Here is a 17,876-nt window from a genome sequence, read left to right as displayed (position 1 = left end):
TCTGCTATTTGTCTGTGTCACCTAGAAATCCATTGTAATTTAATTTGTGGTTAAAGCATTCGCTCACTAATCCAATGGTCAACAGTAGGATCACTGCTCTGACCAGTGCATGTTGTTGTTCTGCCCTCGACCCACTTTTCCCATGTGTGTAAGGGATTGGTGGTGGTCTGAGGAGCTGTAGTCTACTCCAGGGCAGCTGGTATGGCAGAGTATCTTACCATCTCTGATAAAGGGAGAATGAATACCTAATGACTGAAGATTTATTATTATTGGATATTGGGAGGAGGTCAGGCCAGATTTAATGTGAGATTTAACAAAGGTGTTTATATCATAGGGAGTGTCCTGGACCCTTGGCCCACCCCAGTGAAAAAAAATCTGGTCACACAGTGTCCAAATTGCACAGGGCAGAATTTGCGACCACAAAAATCCATCTGAAAATACCCAAGCTCCCTGTAAAATATTATGGACATCACATTTAGGAAGTCTGTCACTTTTATCTCCACTAACTTCAGTTGGCATTTACTCCCTCCCTTTATTCCAGCTCAGTCTTTAGAAGTCATTTTCATTTTTGCCTCTCATGCTCCACAGAACATTTTCTCTGCGTCCCCTGCACCTGGCAGCCGCCTGTTCTCCTCCCTTCCACTGTAGCTCTGCTCTTTCTCTTTTATTTCATCAGCAACTGATGCTGCGGTGCATAAAAAATAGATGCGGCTCCACATTGTCAATCATCGCTCTTCAATGCTCAAAACAAGTCCGCTGTCATGTGGAGTAGCAAGGATAACTGAACATTGATACCCCTAATTGAGTTTGCGCTTCCAGATGGCTCTGTTACAGTTGTTGATATTAATTGTGTGTAAATTTACCACCTTAATAAAGTTTTATAGAATCATTTTCACGCAAGGTTGTGTTGCCTGCTTGGAAAATGGAGAGGAGTTGCAAGATGAATGGGTTTTAATGTGTATCTATAGACTAAGGCATAAACACTGCAAACAATCTCAGTTTCATAATTTTGCAATTATTGTAGCTATCAATAATATAATTTGCAAGAAGTGGAAGGTCACTGAACTAATGCACTTATAGTTTAGTGCTAGATTTGATTATAGCAAAGAGTTTATATCATACTTAAGTATCTTGGGGTGAAAGTGACTCAGAAGTTTGTGCGTTTGCCCGACAACCTAAGGATCAATCCCAGCTCAGTGCATACTGGGCCAATCACATTCCTTGCCTGTGTGAAAATGGTAGCAGTGAGTGATTGGTGGTGGTCTGAGGGGCTAATGGCACAGATTGGTTTGGCCACTCTTATTAAGCCAGTTCTTTCCCAGTTTAATCAACTCAACATTTTAATGTTCATCACCTGTAGCCACATCATAAATACTTAAAATCAGTCCCCAACTTCAACATCAAACTGCAAATCTACAATCATGTGAAGCCATTTTACTTTTCACAGAAACCTTATAAGATTATGAATTCAATGATCCTTTGTGTCCACTTTTTGTCATTCTGCCTCAGCGCTAGAATTGTCTCCAAAAGCTCAGTCTGGCTCATTGTCTAAAATAGAAAGTTTATATATTCAGGTGTTGCCTGAGAATAGTAATAATGTCTTTGATGATGCTGCAGACGCAGGCCCTTTGGCTATGAAGTGACACTTAGTGGAATAGGCCGAAACCTTTTGCATAATAATTGTGCAGCTGATATAATGAGATGGAAGAAATAAAATGTATTCCAATTTACTCTGAAGACTTATCTCCTTAACAAGCCTTTTACTCGGCTCTCTCCTCAGCCTGTCTGGGACCACCACTCCAGACCTTGTAGTGAGCACCAGTCACCAGATGTGGCTCAACTTTAAAACAGACGACACCAGCGGCTCCCTGGGCTTCAAGGTTTCTTTCGAGGGTAAGACATTTTGGCTTCATTTTTCATTTACCTTCCTAAGCGGTTAAATTCTCATTCGATTGTTGTTAACCGCAGAATTTTTTATGTTAATTTGTTTGCAAAATCTTACATGTCAACATCAACAAAAATGTTTTTAACCTTCATGTCAAAGGTATTTGTCAATCAGTCATATGTTTTCAATCCCTCCATGTGATACATTTAGTACAAACAAAACACACCACATTCCCCAATATTGCTAACTGTAATCGCATGCTAAGTTTTAAGAGGCAAGATTAATCGCGATCAAATAGAAATCAGAATTTGAATAGACGCTGTAGATATAGATGTTTTAAGTGCGATCATTTCCTCCATCCAGTTTTTCTTATTCTGCCTGAAAAACGTTAGTCAATTCTTCTGGACGTATTTCACACTTGAACTTTGAACACATTATTTTTTCCTTCATTGCGGTTTTCTTTGTTAGTTTTCAGATATATGCTACCAGAAAAGATGTATCCTATACTGGATGTTGACATATACTGTCTCTTACAGTAAACATAACATACATATTGTATATACATAACATACATATTGTATATATAGCCTGTATAGAGATGGTGTGCTATTTATTTAGTGTTTATGAGTTCAGCGAGTCGCACATTCTGAGCACTACTCATCTCTCAGCGAATCGTCTCCCCTGCTAGCAAATGCTTATTTTTCATCAGTAAAAATAACAGAGAAAGTAGAGCAGCACGCTGAAGCGAAGAGTAATTAAAACAATGAGTCAGGCTTAATGAAGGAGGAAAAAAATGCTTTGAACCTCTTCACCTCCCAGATTGGAGCTTCCCAAAATCTCATTTGCATTCGCAGTTACTTGTATTTTAAGCTCCGTTATCAAGTGCAATTACCAGCACAGTCTTTTCAGCATGTGCCCTCTGACCTTCTCCATGCTTAAGGTTGACAACACATTGTGATAGTCTGTTTATCGCAACTAAATGAATATTCTTCTGTAGATTTGAATAGGGCTGACGAACAAGAGAGGACAAAATTACACCAAATGTAATGTTACTGGCAGTGTCTCCAGCCAAGTGATCGATAGAAATGTCCTGATCGTTTGCAGTGACCAACTTCAACCAACTACGACACACAACTAAGAACATGTACACTTTATTGATTATGAAATAGAAGGTAGTACAGCATAGAGCTTTGCAATTCATCATATTTATAACTGTGATTTCAATTATTGCGCTGTCAGAATGGTATGTCTACTAAAGCATTACTTATAAAATACAATTAGTCTAAACTTTCTCTACAGGTTCATTCTGAGCGTAGTAATCGTTAAGCCAAATAATCAGGATGATTTTTGCCTTAATGGAGCAGCCCTTGGGGGATTTTGCAAGGTGTATTTTGTATTTTGTAGATGGGTCCATTATCTAAGTACCACTAAGCATTAAACAACATGAAGCAAAGCGTTAAACAATAAGAAGAAACGGGAACCATCACTGATCATGGTATAAGTTAAGTTGACTAAAAAAACTAATCACAGTCTGAATGACATTAATCAGGGTAACATAAGGTTGGAAAATGAATATCTTGAGTCGATTTAATTGTGTTACTGTCAATAGAAGTGCTCGATAAAAATATCCTTATTATTAAAAAGGAAGAGCTCGATGACTGGCACTAACAGTATCTCAGTGTACAACATGTCCTCTTAGCTTCACAAAACTTGACTCTTCTTTAAGGTGACTCCTGTGAAAGATCAATGAGTTGTATTGCGAGCAGGGCTGCCTCATGAAAGCCGTACATCCCGCAGTGGTGAGCTCTAAATACGTGTCCTAACTGATGATCATCATTAGAGCCGAGTATGGATTTACACCCGGCATCACCCCTGGTGCGATTTAAAACTGTATTAGCACCTGCCATCGTTTCCTGGATGGATGATCTGATTCCCTCTCAGCGTTCCCCTATCCGGATGCCTCCATGGGAAACCTCTGCGTTCCCATCTGCAAGCTGTTACCGCCGTATAGCAGCAGGACGTGTGACTGGAATATTAAACGTTGTATAAATCTTTTGTTAATGCAATTGGCCTGTGTGGTTTTAAGAAATAGGGACGGTCATAAGCGGGTGTGTGTGTGAAAGTGCGGACGTAAGCTTTTAACGCGGCTGAGAACATTTGTCGCAAAGTAGAAGAAGGCACACGATTACAGGGAGGCACCGAGAAAGAGGCAGATCTGAGCAGTTTAGGAGATTAGTAAGAAGAAGAAGGAGAAGAAGAAGAAGAAAACAAGAGTACAGTGTAATTCTTCAGGTGAAAGAAGAACAATATCATTCATGAAATATTTTGCATATCATTTTTAATACAAATTCCACAAACAAAAATATTACCCTTTTGATTCCTATGATGGGATTTTTAAGGGATTTCAACAAATTCACTTTGTGACGCTTTGCTAATAGTGCATCAGCAGTATAAACCCATTATTGCTACTCGCATACAGTACATAAAGTTTGTTAATTGCAATTGCTTGTTGGAATCAATAGCTATATTTATGATTGTCTAAATGTTCTTTCTATTCAGGCCTTAATAGTTATTGGGGAATGCATTAGTCCAATTCAAAAGAGCCCAAATGGGCGCATAATTCATAAGGATTTCTGCAGACTGCAAAAAAGCAAACCGTCGATTTAGTTTACCAATAAAGTAATTAAATAAAAATCTATTTGGTTCATAAAAGAATTTGCAGTACGACTCAGTGGTTAAGGGAATTGATGCATGTTCCTGTAATGTCTCACGTTTAGATACCGCGTCTCCATTTAACTTGGAGGAGTCAATATCTGCTAGAGGCTATGGCGGCTTGATATTGCTGCAAATGTTTTGATGTGGCTTGTTTTGCTGCTGCATAAAATCCTGCTAATGTTTTTGCCAGAGATCGACCAAGGCAGCTGTGGCGACCCGGGGATACCTGCTTACGGCAAAAGGGAGGGCACTGGCTTCAGGCATGGAGAAAAACTGTTCTTTGAGTGTCTGTCGGCGTTTGAGCTGGTGGGGAAGAAGAACATCACCTGTCAGAAGAACAACCAGTGGTCCGCCAAGAAACCCAGCTGTGTCTGTAAGTGGGCTCGAACACACATTCATTACAATATATATATATATATATATATATATATATATATATATATATATATATATATATATATATATATCTCGGGAGTTGTAGTTTTTTTCTCTTCCCACGCCGAAAAATAACCCGATAACATAGCAAAGTTTAGCTTACAACTTAGCTCCGAATAGCTGCGTTTAGCTCCGGGCTGTGGGGCTAACAGCCGGTTTAGTCCACCATAAAACAGACACAAAGCACGACCCACACAACCCACGGGCCAACCCACGCCGAAAAATAACCCGATAACATGGTGATAACAGCAAGTAGTCACATTAAGCCCGTATTGCAGAGTGCATTGAAGCAACATGTTAGCTTAGCATTGCTCCACCGGAGCAGACAAGTAAGATTCTAAAGTGATCACGAGACTGCCTTAAAACACAGCGTTAAAGCAATAATTTAGTAGTAAAGTAAAAGTGTACCTGAGTAAACAGTTCCGTTGCAATGTAGTCCAGGAAATGTAAGCTCTGAAGACTGTGCTCTGAAGACGGTCTGGAGTAATGAGAGGAAAACACGGAGAGCACACGCAGCTTGCCATGCGGATCACAGCTGATTGGTGGAAAATGTAAACAACACGTTGGCTAGAAAAAGGTGACGCCCCCCAGGAGAGCAGGAAAAAGACCCGAAAACTCCACATTTTTTAACAGCTTAATGTATACGTTTAAGACAACCAATAGTGTTATCTGAAGCACACAGGGGCTTATTCATAACTTCAACTAGCACATTCTGCAAAAAAACGAAAATCACACATTTGAAAAAAAAAAACTTTTTTGGGTTTATCTCAGTTTCACCCAGGCCGACATGTACCGGCATTTAGGCTGCGCCGCCACAAATGTATAAGGGGGAAACAGTTTTTTGCTTTTTTCAGATAAAAATACCACTGATAAATGATTGCTTTGCTTTTTGGTTGCACTTTACTTAACAGCGTAATAGAGTAATAGTATGGCAGTAGGATGGACAGCACATTGTAACTACAGTTTCTATATTAGTACCAGGAAAATACTGTTGTTTCCAGGTAATTGACTGGACATCATTGTGTTGGGTTTTGTAGGCAATGCTTAACAGTGCTTAACATAACAGGAAAGGGTGCATTAAAATTCCAATGCAAACAGATAAAAACATTAATAATCATTATAAAAAAAAAACGTTAAAAGAGAAGAGTGTAGTCCCCATGTAGCATGTAGTCCTGACTCTGGACACCAGCTGGAGGCCGGCCCCTGAGGTCCTCAGAGTCCGAGATGGTTCATATGGCATAACATGTCTGAGATGTACTTTGGTGCTAGGCCATGGAGAGACTTGTACAGTAGTCTAGGGCTTCTCAAACATTGTCTGGCATTCCCCCCTTGGGAGATAAAAATGTCTACACGCCCCCCTCCACAGCCTCGAGAAATGATTAAGTATGATCAAATAAAACAATACAAATTAAAATATATATAATTATAATATGAATATATGAATATAATATAATAATTATCATAATATAATCGAATATTAGTCTGAAATAAAAGTAATAATTAGAGTTTAAATGGGCTCAGTTTATTTTCAGTGCTTTGAAGATATGAAAAAAGTGCACAACACAAAGCCTCCCTGCTCTACAAATATATGAGCCTCTCTATACTCTCTATACACTCTATATGTGTGCTCTCCTCTACCTCTGGCTCTTTTCCTGCCCAGACAGGTCACCCCAGAGACCCAGAGACACCTGTCTCCTGTGGGACAGCGCAGAATTGACGCTTCACTGAGAAGACGCTTTTGCTTTATTTTTCGTCACTCTATAATTTTTTCCTGCGCGGGTCCACAACATCACCCACGACATCACACACAGACTGCTTACTACGAGTTGACTCGTACCTCTGCGTTTATGTTTCACATTTAACACGAAAAGTGTGATCAAAGCGGAAAGGAAACTAAATGCACATCATATTCTTCAGACATATTTTATATCACCAAATGAGCGGAAAAAGTTTCAAACTAAGACTCCAAAAGGGGAGGGAGACAAGCGTGAAGGGAACTGGGACAGAAGCGTGCCGTGGAGAGACCGAGGAGGGATATTGCACAAGAGGCCAAAGCCGGATGTGACTCGTTCGAAATCCGTGGCAAACATGTGTGAGGGGCGCAGAGGCAGGCTGACCCACTCCTCCGCTACTCTCTGGTATTTAGTGATTAACCACATGTTGGCACTGAGCATTTTTCTGTGGCTTAAAACACATCTGTCTCACGTAATGTGCGCACATTTCTTCAAACATTTCGTGTCCCCCTTGGCACAGCTCTGCCCCCCTAACGGGCGCAGCTCACACTTTAAGAAGCTCAGCAGTAGACTAGTGTACTGGAGACAAACGCATCGATAACGTCTCTCCAAGTCTGGTTTAGGTACTCAACTTTAGATTTTCTTTTCTAACTTGATTTGAAGGTTTCATACATGTCATGTTTTCAGTTGTCAGATATATGCAAATATCATAATTACATGTATAAATTATATACCAAACTTAAGTAAAAACCTATCCAAAAGATTTGGAAGCTTCATTTTATCCTGTTTTTGAAAGTTTGATAATTAACTGTGTTCTTTTATGCCTACAAAGATGATACCACATTAAGCAAATATCACTTTTCTCTCTGCGATTACAGGGGCATTTACAGTATGGCTGAATACACGCACACCGCCTCCGATGAGCGGCGGGCGTGCTGCATAATAAATGGTCAGATTATCCCTACGGTTTGCCGAGCAGAGGCTGTGGATTTGAAAACAATAGGAGGCCATATTAGCCAATTAACGGCATGAAAGACAAACACAGTCTTAGAAGCTGATGGTAAACGCAAAAGCCTGCTGACTAGGCACATCACCCTCTCCGTCTGTGTGATTGATAAGATAATTGGATGGACAATAGCGGGCATAGATAAACTTTGGGAAGCTAAACGACAGTGAGGTTTTCACTGCATGTATAAACTCTTTTGGTAATGTGGACACAATGCCGGCCCCCGTTTGTTTTTGCGACTGTGCGCAATTATTGTAATGAGATCTGGGACGTCTCAGGAAGTCATTAGTGGCTTTGTTTATTAAGCGGACATTATACACCTTTTACACATGCTTTTTGTTCTCAATGTTGTCAAAAACAAAGGGATTTTCAAGCTTGAGAACCAAAATAAATGTGGTAAGAAAAGTAAAATGCATGTAATATCTCTAACTCTTCTGAGTGTCTCTCGAGCTACTGGTAACTTCCTAATTGAGGCTTAATTGCAACAGGCCCCAGTCAACTGTAATCTCTAATAGGAGATATCAAAGGGGAATGAATAGACTTTATGTAAGCTGCTAGTTTACTGTGAAGAAATGATGTCTTTTAAATTGGACCATAAATCCTTGACAGGTGGGAAGTGATTAGATTAGTTAGGTATCATGGGAACTACTTACCTCAAGGACACAACTAATTGTCCTCTTTCATGCATGTACTAAGTCATGTAAAATGTTGGCTAAAAACAGTCACCTTCTTGGTATTAAAACTTGATTCATTAAAAAAACAAACAAGCAAACATCAAATTATGCAAAGAATGTCAGAGCAAAGCTGTAGAACATAACTAACAGTACTTGTGCTCACATTATTTACCTTGTTGTTTTCTTCCGGTTCAGTTTCCTGTTTCTTCAACTTCACCACTCCATCGGGGGCGCTATTGTCCCCTAACTACCCTCAGGAGTACGGCAACAACATGCACTGTGTGTGGCTGATCATCGCCAATCCCGAGAGCCGCATCAACCTGGCCTTCAACGACCTGAGCATGGAGAAACAATTCGACTTCCTCTCCATAAAAGATGGCGGAAAGGTAGATTGCTGGTTGTATGTTGTTTTTGTTGTTTTCCGGTTGTAGTTAGCGTAAGCCACCACACAAAGGTATACATGTGTCAACAAATAGGTTTAAGAGTATTCAAAAACTAGTTCAACTACCTAATGTATGTGATATGTAACCGTTATGTAAAGACTGAAACAAATGTAGCAGTTGCAGTTGCTTTTTTCTGCACACAAAGGCTAAATTACAAAGCAGGCGAAAATGGATTCTTTATGCAGCTTGCGTTGGAACTTGGTGAAAGACAAAGTTTTTTGGTTGTCTAAATGCAAAATGTATTCCATAATATTGGGGGAAATTAACCGATGGTCAAAGTCCACTTTATTTATATCACACATTTACTTGTGAAGTCCAAATGATCATAAATTACTAGTAGATAAATACATTTAATATAAAAGACACAAAAAAGCTGGCTGAAAAACAATAAATAAAAAATTAAGATAAAATGTATAAACTTGCAGTGTAAAGGGTTGTATTTTTAGTGCAGATTTAAAACAATGAACAATTTGGACTGATCTAATTCTGGAGCATTATTCCAAAGCCGTGCGGCAGCAGCAGTGGAAGCCTCCTCTGCAGGTCTGCAACCCTAATCCTAATCTAGTTCCAGCATTTGTGCAGTAGACTTCTTGGAACTTTTCCAGTGGAGTAAAGGGATTAAACATTATCTTTATGATCTGCAGGCTGAGTCTCCCATCTTGGGCACCTTCTCTGGCGACGCAGTCCCTCCTCCCATAACAACCAGCGGTCACGTGGCACGACTGGAGTTCCTGACAGATCACACTTACACTGACAGAGGATTCAACATCACCTTTACCAGTACGTAGGAAATGTTCCATCCAAAATGCATCTCAAAACATTGTCACGGCAACATTTTTTGGGTTTGTAACTGTACTGTATGTCTGCTATTTGTGTGTATACCGCCTCGTGAATCATCCCCAATATCAATGTGCTTGTCACCCGCTCGCTGCACAGGCTCCAGCACCCATGGGCGACACTTTTCTTTACACACTCACTGCAAAGCCCGCGACATAAATGACAAAAGCTGTCCTTTTTAGTCTAAAGCGAGTTTTGACATCTAAATAAAAGCCAAACAAAGACGGCGCGTTCTTACCTGGCAGAAACATTTGCGGCGCTGCTCATTATGTTCTATTCTGGGCCAGTTCTGACTGCGGATGGGTTTTTGAGGCTGTTACACGATGCACAGTCTGCTGCTGGTAAGCCATTTCATGCACATACTATAGCGAGCAATTGGCAGCCATATTACCGCATTCATTTTCTATTGTGCATTTTTTCCACATACTATTTGTTGTTAAAGCCAAACTGTAGCAAAAAAAGAAAAACGCTACTCAGATTTATGTTATTGTGCACCATTTTATTGTAAAGCAAAATACTGCTTTTGCCCATTTTTACTTTTTTGTTTTCAATAGTTGGAGAAGCAGTACAAAGTATGAACTATTTTTCATTTAGCTTCAGATTAGTACTAGGAATTTTGACATTTTAATAAAGGATTTATTGTTTTGTGGTTGCAAATTATAATCACATTTCATGATATTTGTTGGAGACATTTCGAGATTTGCTTACTATTTGATTTTGAGTTCTGCTTCCCATATTTTCCCGTATTATATGAGCAAAAGGCCTAAATTAACACACCAAGATGTATCTTCCGCATAGATCCTTAAATTATACACATTACAAAATAGCACAGTCATTATCTTGGGAACTTTTTTATTGTTAAACCACAGAGGAAGGCCTAAGCAGGCATTAGGATGTTTGTCTTGCTAAAGTCTGAATCTAAATAGAATGCAGTGAGTCACTCTTAGGCGTGCGATAAAGCAGCTCCAGAGCTCATTTGCAGACATGTCGTCAACCCAACCCAGGTGCCGCGCTGTAGCCACATTGTGGAGAACACATGGTGACTAATGCATCAATTAGCAACTCGGATGAATAAATAAATAAATAGCCAATGCAGCATGGTAAATGAATGTCAAAAAGCAGTTAATTGGAGTTGATGGGTTCTTGGAGACCGGTTCTTTGATAAGGATGTATTTTTGAGGTAGTGCAAGACCAAGCATCTCTCATGTTAATTAAGGACACGCCAAGCTGTATTTAGGGTATTTTTTTTACAAATTCTGTGATTTTGATGGATGAGTTGTTTCACACTTTGATTTGGTCCAATGATTACAAAAGGATTCATCAACACCTACAGCATGTGGCAGCAGTGGGACCGGGGCAAGCAGTGATGGGAAGGAGAGCGTAGGTGATATAATAAGGTTTACATAACCTGTTTCATATGCTTCACTTCTCTGACGGGAAATGTATACATGAGAAGAACTTTAGCACATTACCTTTTTTGCAATTTACCTCTCTCCTTATATTACTTTATCTCCTCAGAGATAAATGTAATGAAATGAGGGTATTATTCTATACTAAACTATACTATCTGCTAAGGTATTTTCTCTAATATTAATTATTTTACTTAGGTTAAAATTAAGTTTGGTAAAATGTACATAATAAATAAATAAACAAAATAAATAAAAATGTGTGTTACTCAACATGTTCTTCATATTCTTCTAAATATTAGTTTTTTGTGCTAAAAAAATAAATCACTCTGTGAGCTTATGAACTATGAAGTCTGTTTTTTGTACTTTCTCTCATCATCTTCATCATTTTCCCACAGCGTTTCGTCACAATGAGTGTCCTGACCCGGGAGTGCCCGTGAATGGGAAGCGTTTTGGAGAGAGCCTTCAGCTGGGCAGCTCCATCTCATTCATGTGTGAAGAGGGCTTTGTGAAGACTCATGGCTCTCAGACCGTTTCCTGTATTCTCAAAGATGGAAACGTGGTCTGGGACAATGCAGTGCCCCGCTGTGAAGGTGAGCTGTGTGAATGTGACGATAACAGCAGAAGTCTGACTATACACTAGCATCTCATTTGAATCATGATTATTATTTGCAATTTACAAAAGGAAAAATTTCAGTTATATCAAAACAAATATGTATATGCCGTCAAGCTCAAAACCGAAACTGTCAAAAGGTTGGGTTAATTTTTACTGAGTAACATATTAATCATGAATATAAATCAGACTTTTTCAACATTTTAAAACAATACATTTCTATCAGATGTAGGACCTCGTTGTCATTACACCATATTTACTTCCATTATTGCATTCTAAACGTTTGTGACACATACTGCTGCCCTGGAACCAAGACCATTCATATCTGGCTGGAAAAGGCTGACAGAAGTGCTGAGGCTAAGACAATGTTCAGTGTTAAGTAGCTACATTTCATGCCCTACATTAAAGACAGACAGTGTTAGGATTCTAATAGATATAATCGCTTATTCCCTATTCATGATATGGCAAAAAGGAGCCCATTATTAAAGTATGTCATTTTCCCCCAGTGTGCCACCACCCCTCAGTATTCCTCTGAGACCATCTATCATCCCTGTACGTTTGTAGCGTAATGCATTTTATAGATGTCCTTCAATATGCTGAGTTGGCTGATTAAATCATTCCACTTCAAAGGCAGTCGGGCCACTTGGCACAGCAGCCATAAGCCCTTTCCTTGTTCTGGTTAAGGATAGGCAGTTAAAGGGATGCACGTCAAAGTGAGCGCTAACAGGGGGTCGATAGGCCCGAGTGTCTTTGGTGTAATCAATCAAACAGGTTGCCCCCCTTTTCAGACGTGTGATTGTTAATACGCCGGCAGTTTGGAGGTAGGGGCTTGTGAATTCAAATACAACAGAAATGCTCATCACATGGGTGTTCCTAAGGGAGAGTGCTAACCTTGAAGTGAGCCGTCACCAATTTGCATGAGATAAAGCCTTGAAGTAAAGAAAGAGGGAAAGAACTCTATCTGAATACACAAAATCATTGTGGGGGCTAGCATGAATAAGAACAATATGCATATTTCAACCTATATTTATACCTACTCTATTTCAACCCAAAAAAAAAAAGACATAGACATATTTTAATAGTCTAAGTAGCACCCTCTGATTTACAAAAGAAAGACATTACAACTATCTCAACTTAAAGTGTCTTTTGCTGACATATTTTGAGGTTGATTGTAGTCATTGAATCTGGTGACTCAAACAAGGAGTCTTCTGAATGGATAATAAAACCAAACAAATATAAACATGAACAACCAAGTCTTGTATTCCAGACGCCATTGCTTCAAAAATTCCCGTTTTCACTTATCTCAATACACAGCACCTGGTCAATACATACTTTGTTCTTTTTATTAAAATTGTCAACAACAACACTGCTCGCTATCATGAGCTGTATAAGATAAGATAAGATAAGATAACCTTTATTTGTCCCACAATGGGGAATTTCCAGAATTGCAACACAGCTTAGGCACAGAAGTATAATAATTAAAAAACAGATAACTACTCTTGTAGAACAACTCTTATACTCTTAATAAAAGTAATAATAACACGGTAATTTACAGCTGTTATACGGACAGAGAATAATATAATACCCATAGATGCATAAAATATCTTCTTTAAAATCTACTTTTGAACCGTCACATTTATGGTCTCAATGTTTCTGAAATATTTCACCTTCATGTGGTAACTTTAATTGATCTTTAATTGAACTCACATTTTTGGCAGTTGATTGAAAGTGTCCATAACCCAAAGCTCTACCTGTTCTGCTCTTAGCCCCTTGTGGAGGTGATCTGAAAGCTCCCAATGGAATCATCCTCTCTCCGGGCTGGCCAGAGCTCTATAAGGAGGCTCTTAACTGCGAATGGATCATTGAGGCTCCTCCAGGCTACCCCATCAAGATCATCTTCGACAAGTGAGTTACAAGTCCGGCGCCGTATTCTACAGTCACTGCACCGCTGTCGCTGACTCCTTCTTGTCTCGTCGCACTGTGGTTAATGCGGTACATCTAATGCACATTAACAACCGGAGTAACATCATGTTTTATTTAAAGGGCCTGCCTGCATCTCATTCTTCACCTCATACTCCTTTCCCCGGGGGATTATATGAAGATATGATTAAAGCTCATGTGTGTGCAAATTGGAAACAGGAAGGCCTACAATGGCAGGTGCTAGGACAGAGAAAGTGGAGAGGACTTGTCAAGGTGAACCGAGGAACGGGACAAGAGCTAATGATGTGTGAGATGGAGCGAGAGAGAGAGAGATTGGAGAAAGTTTCCGTCTTTTATCAAGGCCTCCAAGTATGTGGGGGTGTCATCCTGCAACGCAATATAAATGTTGTACCGAAAAGTATGCAGCAAAAGAAAACAGAATGTGAAAGTTCAAGAGTTCTTCCCGGTGGTCGAGTGGTTAAGGCTCAGCACACATATGCCAGGCTCCAAGTGCAAGAGTTAGTATAGTTTTACCATATAGTTACCATTTACATGTTTCCTCTTTTTCTGTTTATTTAGATCTCATTATATTTAATCCAACAGTAGGTATACTTCACTTTTTGTGTGTATGTTTGTTAATCTCATTCACCAAATTGGTTCAGCGGTTTTAAAGAGCCCGAGGCACTCACTGATTTGTAGCCTTTTGCCAATCATTCATAAAATGTATAATAAAGTGTTCAAAGTCCTTATTATGTCTTGCATAAATGTGGTGTTGTTTTGCAAATGTAAATTCATGACTATAGTATAATACATTTTCTTATAGCCTTGTTTTTATTATTTACTTTTTAGGTTTCGCACTGAAGTGAACTACGATGTCCTGGAAGTGCGTGATGGACGGTTCCCCTCCTCACCTCTAATAGGGAGCTACCAGGGGACACAGGTTCCACAGTTCCTAATAAGCACCTCCAACTTTTTGTACCTGCAATTTTCCACTGACAAGAGTCACTCAGACATCGGTTTTCGCATACGATATGAAAGTAAGGGTTTTTCCCCGGAAATGAGAAAGTTTGCAGAACTTATGCAAGCAGTGTTTTGTGTAGTTTGTGAGTTCTTACTTTGTTGCCTCTCCTTGCACAGCACTTCAGTTACAGTCCGATCACTGTGTGGACCCTGGGATCCCCGTGAACGGACAGAGACACGGAAACGACTTTTATGTGGGGGCTCTGGTCACGTTTAGCTGCGAAGCCGGATACACACTCAGCGACGCAGAACCTTTGGAGTGTGAACCCAATTTTCAGTGGAGTCGCCCCCTGCCGAGCTGTGACGGTACGTTCCAAAGGGTTGACCTAGAAATGACTAACAGCCTGCTTGGTTTTCTATTTACTCTCAAATTGGATTAAATCAAAGACATTGTTGAGAGTGGAAATGTGTGGAATATTACGCTATTTTTGCATCATATTATAAATGCTTTTACGCGCTTGACAATTCTATTTAATTTTGTAATTGAAAACTTTTACCACATTGTAAAAGGAATTATAAAAAAAAAAACACTTGGCTAGCAGGTGTCTAAGTGTTTTGCATTTTAATTTGACACTTTTAGCCCTCTTTGTCTTCCTTATTTTGGTACTTTATCCAATATTGTATTCAACAAACCATTCATTTGATCACATACATTCTAGAAATAGCATAAAGGTATTGGAAGAAAAATCTTTTTATGTTATTTTAAGAGATTGGCTCCACAGACATATCATTATAAACTAATGCATGAAAGTCTTTTCAAACTGTCAACAATCAAATCTTTTGTGTTGAATAATGGCACCACTTTGTGTTGCTATAGTGAGAAATATAATGTTTCTTTTGCTTATTTATACTGACAGTTAAAGAACAAACCTGTACCATATCATTTTTAATTATAGACATTGTTGAATTTTGTGAAGTCATGCGATTGCAACATATCCTATACAAAGATGTGTTTTTGGTTCATATTTCAATCTTTCGTTTCCTATCATCTTCCTCCTTCTTTCCACAGCTTTATGCGGCGGCTACATCCAGGGCAACTCGGGCACCATCCTGTCGCCAGGTTTCCCAGACTTCTACCCTCACAACCTGAACTGCACGTGGATAATCGAGACCTCCCATGGCAAAGGTTAGCCACGAAATTCTCTGTCAACACATGCAGCAGTCAAACCCAATTTCCTCTTCTTTGTCATTTCCCCCACCGGATGGTCTTTTTTTATATTTTATATTATAACAACTGTCTCCGTAAGACTAATATGCCGAGGCTTGCCTGCGGCGAGAGCGTACAGGGATTTCAACTGCTGTCAAGTCTTCGTTTGGTGGAAAAGCTAACATCAAATTGATAAGATTTGACTTGCGGATGCTCTTCTTGCATCAGTGTTAAATGTCTGTTGATTAACAAGCAAGAAGCGAGGAAGACGAGGCGCAGTATTTGTTCGCTGCTCACGCTTTATTAAATATGGAACTTGGAACATTGCCCGAAACCACTGAAAATATTTTGGTTGTCAACTTTCTAATTAGTAGGTTGTCTTCTTTTTATTGTAATACACTTTGTTTTGTGTGTCATCCAGGTGTTCAGTTTACCTTCCACACGTTCCATCTTGAGAGCCCCCATGACCATTTGTTGGTCACAGAGAATGGCAGCTTCTCTGAGCCCCTCTGGAGACTGACGGGATCCACTCTTCCTTCGCCTCTAAGTGCAGGGCTGTTTGGGAACTACACGGCACAGATCCGGTTTCTATCAGACTTCTCTGTTTCTTATGAGGGATTCAACATCACTTTCTCTGGTAAGACCAAAATCACATGTTGAACATCCTGATCCTAATATGAGGATTTGCTGTTTGTGTACTACAGTTTGACAACATCTGCGCTCCAGACTGTAATACTCTGATGCTGTTTTATGGGACTCAAAAGTGACTCACACGTTGGGTTTTTGAAGTACATTTCCCATTCATTTCCACCATTAAAAATACACTATAATAAGTTTGAAGGTTTGCTGGGGGCTTATCAGCTATTACAATTTGTTTCTGAAACTCTATAACTACAACATGTCGTCAAAGTGAAAGTGTCATGGACATTAGTTACCACAGAGCTGCTTAGCCTCCTTCAAAATTATTAACAAATGGAAAATGTACTTTCAGAACCTGAGTGGGCATCCAAGGGGACAGAACTGTAAAGTTAAATTCCTAAGAGCATATTCTAGCAGTGCACATTCTCATAGAAGCTATTTTACGCATAGCTTTTCACACTCAAGGTTGTTATGTGCTCCTCTGTGTTTGTCTTTGTGTCCTATTTGCAACCACAAGCTAGTTAGTTACTGGTTAAACATTATTAAAGACTGTCACACTCTAAAGGTAAATCAACCTTCTGAAAAATATCAATGGAAGATATGTGCATAGACATACTGTACGTTTACTGAAGTATATCAATGTGTGCGAAAAAAAATATGATTCAATTACCAATGATTTTCCTTCTCTTTTTTTTCTCTCTCGCAGAATATGATTTGGAGCCGTGTGAGGACCCAGGAATCCCACCCTACAGCACCAGGAAGGGCCTTCAGTACGGGGTGGGAGATGTCTTGATCTTCTCCTGTTTCCCGGGTTACAGACTGGAGGGGCCGGCGCGGGTGGTGTGTTTAGGAGGCAGAAGGAGAGTGTGGAGCTCCCCTCTGCCACGCTGTGTGGGTAAGTAGTTACAAACCATTTTTTTTCTTCAAGGTTTGTCATAATTCTGTCCATCTCAAAGCATTCATTCATGTGAAAATGCAAACATTATCGAGGGTCATTATCCTGTGTGTGTTTTAATTGGGAAAAGTTGTAGTTTAAAAAGATGAATGCACCCTTTTTCTTACTTACTCCTAGTGAGGGGTCCATGGAGGTATTATTGCTTTGCTTAAAATGTTCCAATGCAGCTTTACACTTCTGTCATCTATCTATCGAGTTAAATACTGTACTTTTTGGCAAATAAATAACATTTTCATGGATAAGCGGTTAGCAAACACCCACCATAAAACTTACATAGCTCACCCTCGAAGTCTCTCATATTTCTTGTGGGGGAAAAAAAGCATATTTTTTAACATCTGCCACTGCTTTTTTGATCGGACACACACAAAGAAATATGCCAAATTGGGCTGAAATTGCAGTTAATCACCTTCAGATTGCAGTGTGATTATGGCGATGTCCCTTTCAACAT

General features: G+C 39.5%; 1 protein-coding gene across 1 annotated transcript in view; it reads left to right on the top strand.

The window, feature by feature from the left end:
* csmd2 (CUB and Sushi multiple domains 2) overlaps nucleotides 1-17,876 on the top strand; it is a 245,291-nt gene that overhangs the window by 160,306 nt on the left and 67,109 nt on the right. Inside the window, exons 12-22 of the mRNA XM_072447628.1 lie at nucleotides 1,781-1,893; nucleotides 4,791-4,973; nucleotides 8,644-8,834; nucleotides 9,536-9,671; nucleotides 11,533-11,727; nucleotides 13,514-13,652; nucleotides 14,517-14,704; nucleotides 14,805-14,993; nucleotides 15,697-15,813; nucleotides 16,256-16,471; nucleotides 17,180-17,368. Coding sequence (XP_072303729.1) covers nucleotides 1,781-1,893; nucleotides 4,791-4,973; nucleotides 8,644-8,834; nucleotides 9,536-9,671; nucleotides 11,533-11,727; nucleotides 13,514-13,652; nucleotides 14,517-14,704; nucleotides 14,805-14,993; nucleotides 15,697-15,813; nucleotides 16,256-16,471; nucleotides 17,180-17,368 — 1,856 coding nt within the window. The remainder of the gene's footprint in view (nucleotides 1-1,780; nucleotides 1,894-4,790; nucleotides 4,974-8,643; nucleotides 8,835-9,535; nucleotides 9,672-11,532; nucleotides 11,728-13,513; nucleotides 13,653-14,516; nucleotides 14,705-14,804; nucleotides 14,994-15,696; nucleotides 15,814-16,255; nucleotides 16,472-17,179; nucleotides 17,369-17,876) is intronic.

The sequence above is a fragment of the Eucyclogobius newberryi genome, unplaced genomic scaffold (assembly GCF_026437365.1).
Source record: "Eucyclogobius newberryi isolate DKJ021-1_F unplaced genomic scaffold, fEucNew1.0.hap1 SCAF_16, whole genome shotgun sequence".
Lineage (NCBI taxonomy): Eukaryota > Metazoa > Chordata > Actinopteri > Gobiiformes > Gobiidae > Eucyclogobius > Eucyclogobius newberryi.
This window is presented reverse-complemented; position numbering and strand designations above follow the sequence as displayed.